Source organism: Hippocampus comes, unplaced genomic scaffold, assembly GCF_001891065.2.
Source record: "Hippocampus comes isolate QL1 unplaced genomic scaffold, H_comes_QL1_v1.1 scaffold7, whole genome shotgun sequence".
Taxonomy (NCBI): Eukaryota; Metazoa; Chordata; class Actinopteri; order Syngnathiformes; family Syngnathidae; genus Hippocampus; species Hippocampus comes.
The window spans coordinates 2134052-2141713 of NW_017842060.1; the positions used below are offsets into that span (position 1 = coordinate 2134052).

The window sequence follows — 7662 nt, forward strand, 5'->3', positions numbered from 1 at the left end:
ATATAACCAGCGTGTCGGCTCTCTGTCAGGTTTTGGTACTCAGCACATACACAAGACGCTCCGCATTATAAGGCGTGCGGTCCACTTTGGAGAAAATTTTAGACTTTTAATGGCGCCTTATAGGTGTGAAAATACGGTATTTATTTTAATGACAAGTTACAGAATGGTGATGCATCCACTGCCCAACAAAATATCTATATTTTTTAAACCAGAACAAATGTAATATTTTTGTATGAGCAAAAAATTGAGATAAAACAACAACAACAAAAATCACAAAATTTTGAGCTCCTCGCGCTGTTTAAAAAAATTTACTTTGGGGAAAAAAAAGAAATAAATATTGCTCTCTCTCTCTCTCTCTCTCTCTCTCTCTCTCTCTCTCTCCCTCCCTCCCTCCCTCCCTCCCTCTCTCTCGTGAAAGATATACACCAATTTACAATATAGTGTTACGAGTGGAAGACTTCTCAACAGGAATTCAAGCCACAGATCTACTTTAGAAGTTGGTGACTTGGCAAACAAGGGATACTGAGACATTCTAACTTTATTTAAGATGAGATGGTTGTGATGCATCTATCTAACTTAAGAAGCAGTATTCTGCATTGCTTTCATTGTACTTCAAAGTCTGCAGACTGCTACACAGTACATGTATTTGATTTGTGGATGGTTGTTAAAACGTTTCATATTTTTGTGGAGTTCTTACTACACAACACATATAGTGATTTTTTCTATTTTTCAAGGACATTTTCCCCATGTCCCTTCATCTGGGCATGAACTCAAACTTGCAATTTGCAGGCTGGCTTCCTGAGTCACATGTGTTTTTTGTATTTGTTTGTTTTTTTTCACTCTTTCCTTCTTATTGCTGCGGGGCTCAGCTCCCATATGGATCAAATCTGTCCACAGGTCCAGAACACGCTTTTAGAATAAAAAAGAAAGAAAGAAAGGCCTGTAAGTTCCAAAGCTGTTGGAATTCTCGTGGGATGACACAAAAAAAAAAAATCCCTTGCATGATGTCTTTTTTTTTTCATAACCATGGCAGCCATGTTGTGTTTGAAAGTTCTGGCACGTTGATTATTTGATTTCAGCATGCCCCCCTTTTTTGTTTTTATTTGTCAAAGCAAACCTGAAGGAACATATCGCAATGGTACTCAGTGTTCCGTCCTCCCATTCATTCATCATGACACAAGGCTCCTATCAAAAAAATGTGCATTTTAAAAATAGCTCATCTTACTCACTTTTTTGGAATCGATTACCCTAATTTTAATCATGCGAGCAGTCATTTGCGGTGCTGTGCAACTGTTCAGCACCGCAACGAAATCCATTTGTGAATTTCTTATGACACTATTGATCGAAGAAGAGGTCCATTTAAATTCAACAGTGAGCATTGCTGTTTTTAAAACACTCCATTTTTCATGCACATGCAGTACAAGACCCCCATCAAAAAAAAAATCTGGGTTTTTAATGTATTCAATAATGCTCAATTTTCAATATTGGGTGACATATGGTAGTACTCAGTAGCAGTGATGTGCAACTCTCATTTTGAGAGCTGCATGCTATACTTTTATGGTGTTATTAAGCTACAAAAAAGCCAAAGTGGAATTTAAACATTTTTTACTGTTTAAAAAAAAGCAGATTTTTGATACAAGTCTTGTATGCTTGTCATCAGACTGAATTGTCATTGCTCATCCTCCAAAATGAAAATGGGCCCTAAAATTGAATTTACAGGTCATTAGTGTCTCATTTCCTCACATCCTTCCTCTCCTTTTTGGTGGGGTGGGGGGGGGGGGGGATCAATTTAAATCTCTGGGGAATTTCACTCAAAACTATCTGCATATCGTGTAGCACTAGCACCTCGTTGTGAATCACAATGTCATGTCATCCAAAAACCTCATTCCCCTTTAGATGGGTCACCTATACGGGTGGGCATTTCAACCAATTTTTCAAATTAAATTGAGTAAAACCAGAAGAGAATAATAATCAAAATAATATTTGAAAAATGTAAATCTTTAAAATAAAATTGAAAAAAGGAACCCCCACCCCCCCAAAAAAATGTTCTATCAACACTGTTATCATACCAACAATGCTAAACGCCTCCACAATGGATTAGCTCTCCCGATCTATACTATTATTATCTTGGCTATTTCTATTAATATGAAGCACAATTTGTGTATTTTTTGGAAAACACACCAAAAAAGATTTTTTTAAAATGACATTTAATGTATCTTCATGCCCACCCTTAGCGGCCATCTGTCATTGTGTCCTTGTTCGAAGCACCAATATTCTGTGTTAGCATGAGAGTCACATTCCCTCCAAGTGTATTGTTCTTCGCATTTTTTGTCAGCATTTATGCTAATGCTGGATCATCTCTCCTCTTGCAAGCCTCCATAGTGACTGTCATCCACTTTGTCAACTCTGTGCTTGACACGGTGGAAGGAGAAGGTACCATTTTTCTCTTTGTTGCTGTTGTCCTGTGCCTAGCAGAGTCGCCATTTTCTTAGCTAGCTCGCTAACACGTACAATAAAAATAAAAGAAAAACTCAAGCACTCATTAGGAAAATGGAAACACTGCCAAATTAGCCCTTCACGTGTTTTGTCGCCTTCACATAAACTCCTGTTTTGTCAGCTTGGTTAGCATCCATTTTTTTAACGTGTTTTCTCTTTCTCCTCCTCCTCCTCCTCTTCTTCCTGGATTCTTAATAAAGAGTCTTTTATGGCTCGTGAGCTCAAGAACACAAGAGGTGACTTTTTCTTTGGTGTTTGTGTTTTTGTGGGTGTGACGCTGCTAATCACTAACCCGACTCTAACACCGAGAGCTTGTTATGCTTGTTTTATTCTGGTGTGGAAGCCAAAGTGTGATGTCAAGATTTATTAGCCCTTCCCCGCGCATGATTTTGTTATCTTCAAAGAATTCTGTTTGGTAACTAATTATTTGTTGGTTTGTTTGTTTTTTCGCCGCTAAACTTTACAGTTCGAGTCACTACAAAAAAAAAAAAACAACTTGAAATGCGAGCTAGGCCGTTGGCGGGATAGCAGTACTATCAGTTAAGAAACTAGAATACCATCAAAATAGCATGGAAAAGAAAAAATTATGAACATGGGACATTGTTTAATGTAAAAAAAAAAAAATTTGAAATTGTTTTCAAAAATTTTTCAAAAAAAACACGCTTTGTCGGAAACTAGCTTGTTTTTTGTTTGTTTTTGTGCTGTATGATGAAATGTCATCACAGTTGCACTCGGGATGTCATCAAGTATTATTAATACACAAGTCAATTTGTGGTTGCATGTTTTCCAAAGTGAGCAAAAAGTAAACAAAACAAAGTCACAAACCCAATGCTTTTTTTTTTTTTTTTTTTTTCGTTGTTTGCAACGTTTCCACCACTGGGGCAGTAGTTCACTTTCAAAACTAAACAGCTGGATGTGCCCAAATCGAAAGCACGCTGGTACATCGATGTCATTTATTCTGCACATTTGTAACTTCTGACAATAGAAATGTAAAAATAAAACCTAGCGCACAAAGGAAAAAAAAACAAAAAGCAATCTTTTTTTTTTTCCTCCTCACAAACTGATGTCATTTTAAAAAACTGTTCCAAAATCTCCCCATGTGAACCAATCATCAGACAGCAAGATGCCAGAAGGTATTTTTGCACTGTTGCTACCAATGCAAAAAGAACTGTCCGAATCATCGGAAACGTTAGGAATAATTCATGACAATAAAAAACACAAATACAAATGTGAACCAAAATTATTTTAATTGTAGTTTGTCATTCGATATTTTTTTTAAAAAAGTGCAAACTGTGCGAATTACAGAATTATCTGAAACTTGTTTTTTTTCTTTCTTTGTGTGGTGTGACCCGATGTCGTTCTACTCGGGATGTCGTCAAGTATTCATCAACAAGTGGTGTGCGTTTGCATGCTTTTCAACCTGAATGAAAAGTTAGCATCAGAACTTTCACGCAAGTGTTTTTTTTTTTCCCCCATCCCATACAGGATACCACTGGGACACGTCCGACTGGATGCCGAGTGTCCAGCTCCCGGGAATCAAGGAGTTCCCGCAGTACGAGCTGGTGGAGTCACCTCCCACCACTTTGTACAGCGACCCGAGCGCCATGGACACCGACTACTACCCGGGCGGCTACGACATCGAAAGCGACTTCCCGCCGCCGCCCGATGACTTCCCGTCTGGGGACGAGCTGCCACCGCCGCCGCCCGAGTACGGCGACACGCTGCGGTCCGCCACCACCGACGGGATCCGCCGCCGTCCCGCCCTGCCGGAACTGTACAGCCTGGGCCAGTACTTGGCCCCGCGGGGCGACGGCGACTCCGCCCCGCCGTCCTCCACCGCGGCCACCGCCGACTTCCCTCCGGGTCGGGACTTTGACGACATGTCGCTGTCGCTGTACGCGTCCACCGCCTCCTGCTCGGACATGTCGGCTTGCTGCGAGGAGTCCGAGGCCATGATCAGCGACTACGAGAGCGGTGACGACAGCCATTTTGACTGTCTGTCCATCCCGCCGCTGGGCTCCCAACAGCACACTGAAGTCTGACACTGGATCCCCACAAAAAGTGCCTGAAGCCACCCCGCGAGCTCTCGTGTTTTTTGTTGTTGTTGTTGTTTGTTTGTTTTTTTTGCTGGTACGCCTGGTACGATCTGAGTCCACAAGGGGATGTTTGGACCGATGCATACTTGCCAATCTTTGCAGATTTTACTGCGCCACATTTCTCTTGTTAAAAGATTGCCAAAAGTTTCGCTGTATTCGCTCGCTACTTGAGACCGGATGTTTGCAATTTACAACCCTGCCGTATTCTATGACTTACGACAAGTTTCACATTCCTCCTGATGGTTGCGATTGCAAAAAAATAATAATGATAATAATAATATGCAAACGGAATTTGGGACTACTTGCGAGCTTCTGTAACCCTCCGTTTTTTCTTTTTCCAGGAAAACAGATATTATCGCTAAATTGAAGTTTTGCAAACAGCCTGTGAGTTAATACCCGCAACATTCAGGAACATTCCGTCACCCTTCCGATTTGACCACATATTCCGCATTTTCCATTTTTCCGGTATTTTTTTGCGCTGCCAAAAGTTTGCAATTTCACCCGAGACAGGTTTAGTTTAGCGAATTTAGACCAGGGGTGTCAAGCTCATTTTTGTTGTGGGCCATAATCATAGTTACGATTTCCCTGCCTGTGACCCCATGAAGAATTATGATGCGCGTCGTTTCTACATGATATACACAACAAATTCATGGCTAGCTAATTTTGAAATTAGAAGCCAGTAAATAGTTGTCTCTTCAACTGTTTTGCCATTTATTGTGTTCTTAAAAGTGACGTTTTTTTGGTTTTTGTTTTTCAACGGGGAAAATTGGCAAGTATGGTTTGCAAGTGGATAAAAAATAAGACTTAAGACCCGACTCACAGGAAGTGTAGTGTCCGTTTCAACAGTCGGAGAGGGAATGAAAAAGAAAACGAGAATAATAAAGAGAAATCCGCAACTGTTTCTATAAATAGAACATTTTCTACAAGTGGTGATTTTCAGTGTAAATGTCATTGTACAGTTTTGATTTCAAAGTAGGTTTTGTAGATATTCAGTGCTTTTATTTTGAAGAAACGGTGTGACATGATCGGGCTTACTGTACTAACGTTCATCGGAGAAAAAAAAGTTTTGTTAAAAGTACAAAAACGGGGTCTTCGGTGAACGACTGCATTAGTCATTATTTTCTTTTTTTGTTTTTGTTTTTTATGTTTGTACATGTTGACGTTGGAACCTCTTTTATTTTTCCATCAAGGAAACGGTACCCGATGATATTTATGGTCGTCATGGATACAGCCCATGTTTGTGTATATGTGTGCAAGTGTGTGCGTGAGCGACGCATCGGTCTTGTTTAGGTTTTTATTGAATTACTGCCACCAGCTCACGCTTTCCTACTGGCAATAAATTATTCCTAAAAAATAGATTTTGCCGTTTGTGTCTTTTTTATGTACATATATATTTTTTGGTGTGTGACTATTTCTGTCTTAAAAACAATGCCTGTACATATTATCAATAGTATATAAACGGAGATAAATCTTGTCTTATTTTAACACGTGTTTTTATATTTCTGGATATTTCAAAGTGTAAGCCTTTGTACTCAAATATTTTTAAGTCAAAAAATTTGAAATATTTTCTTTAAATATTTAGTTTAACATTTTGAAATAATCACAATAAATCAAAGCTTTCCAATCTATTTTTTTCCATTCTCGATCATACCTCAAAATGTATTTTTAATTTATGGTTTGGTTCCCTTCGGAGGTGACATGGAGTGTGGTGGAGGCGTGATGACACGGTGACCTCCAAAGTTGAGAATTTAAAACTAAAATGCATTTGTATTCATGAGATGCGATGTTAATGGCTTCGTCATAGCTTCTGGGTCATTCATGAAAACACCGATGAAGCATTTGTTAAGCAAAATCTTGAAAAGGGCCTCCTGTCGAGGGGTCACTGGTTCATACGCTGATTTTATTATTTAAGGTCTTCATGTTAAATAACCACTTCATCTCAGTGGCTGTAAGAATGTAGTACTGCATCTAAACCACACGATGGCGACACAAGACACGGTATAAAAAGCTCATCGTAGACTGCAGGGAAAGAAATGAATAGTTATATATGGGTCTCTCTCTCTCTCTCTCTCTCTCTCTCTCTCTCTCTCTCTCTCTCCCCCTCCCTCCCTCTCTCTCTAGTGTGTGTGTGTGTGTGTGTGTGTGTGTGTGTGTGTGTGTGTGTGTGTGTGATATTTCTCTCCCCCCCCCCCCCATAGGAAAAGCTTAACGTCGCTTGATGTCCAAAAGCTATGATCAATCTGCACCCAAGTTTGTATGCTTGTGTCCACTTCAACCGCTCTTCGCAAGCTCACTGCAGAAGCTATGAAGTGAACTCACTTAATGATGAAAATGTTTAACTTCCGTAAAGTCCAAAGTATTGGGATCATTGTTCAAATAACCTCAGAAGAGGAAGTGGTAAGTAAGTACAGATGTCCACATATATTTTGCGTTGACTGATCGCGGTTTGCTGACATTAAGTTTCTTCTCTGTAGTGAGCATCAATAAAGGAAAAGGCTTAACATCCATTACATCCAAAATTGCGCCAATGGAGAGGAGAAAGCTGAACGTACATAAAATCCAAAATATTGGGGAAATTGGGCCGATCGTTTTGATATCCTCAGAGATTTACGTGGGCCTAAGGAGAGATGTCTTCAAATGTTTGCGGTGATGACTGATCACACTTTTCAGGCATTACCGGTAAGCTTTTTTTGCATTTCAATCAAGCATTTTAGTCACAGTCTGAAGTGCTTTTTTTTCACTTTTGTGTTCATTCCCCTCGGGAAATAGTGCTCCAAAAATGTAAACAAATCAAGTTTGTGAGTTCGACCAGGATTAAAGTGGTTTTCTGTAGCCATTTTACAGAGCTGGGAGAATTGAATGAGACACAGAATGTGGACAACGTCCCATGATGTTGTGTTGACTGTTTTCATGAAAGAGAAGGAAAAAAAACTTGAATGAAGAAGGCGCCATCGTAGAAAACATGAATGGCTGAGCGCCATGAATGAAGCCTGTAGTACCTCCACTCGGGCTTAGGGTGGGAGTATTCGGCCCGCAAATCCCACCGCACCCCTTCACCCCTCCCCCGCTA

At 40.0% G+C, this 7662-nt stretch overlaps 1 protein-coding gene across 1 annotated transcript in view; it reads left to right on the top strand.

The window, feature by feature from the left end:
- fat1a (FAT atypical cadherin 1a) overlaps positions 1–5948 on the top strand; it is a 62953-nt gene extending 57005 nt beyond the window's left edge. Inside the window, 4 exon segments of the mRNA XM_019861726.1 lie at positions 790–942; positions 2374–2433; positions 2697–2732; positions 3982–5948. Coding sequence (XP_019717285.1) covers positions 790–942; positions 2374–2433; positions 2697–2732; positions 3982–4538 — 806 coding nt within the window. The 3' untranslated portion in view covers positions 4539–5948.
- Positions 5949–7662: the final 1714 nt, after the last annotated feature.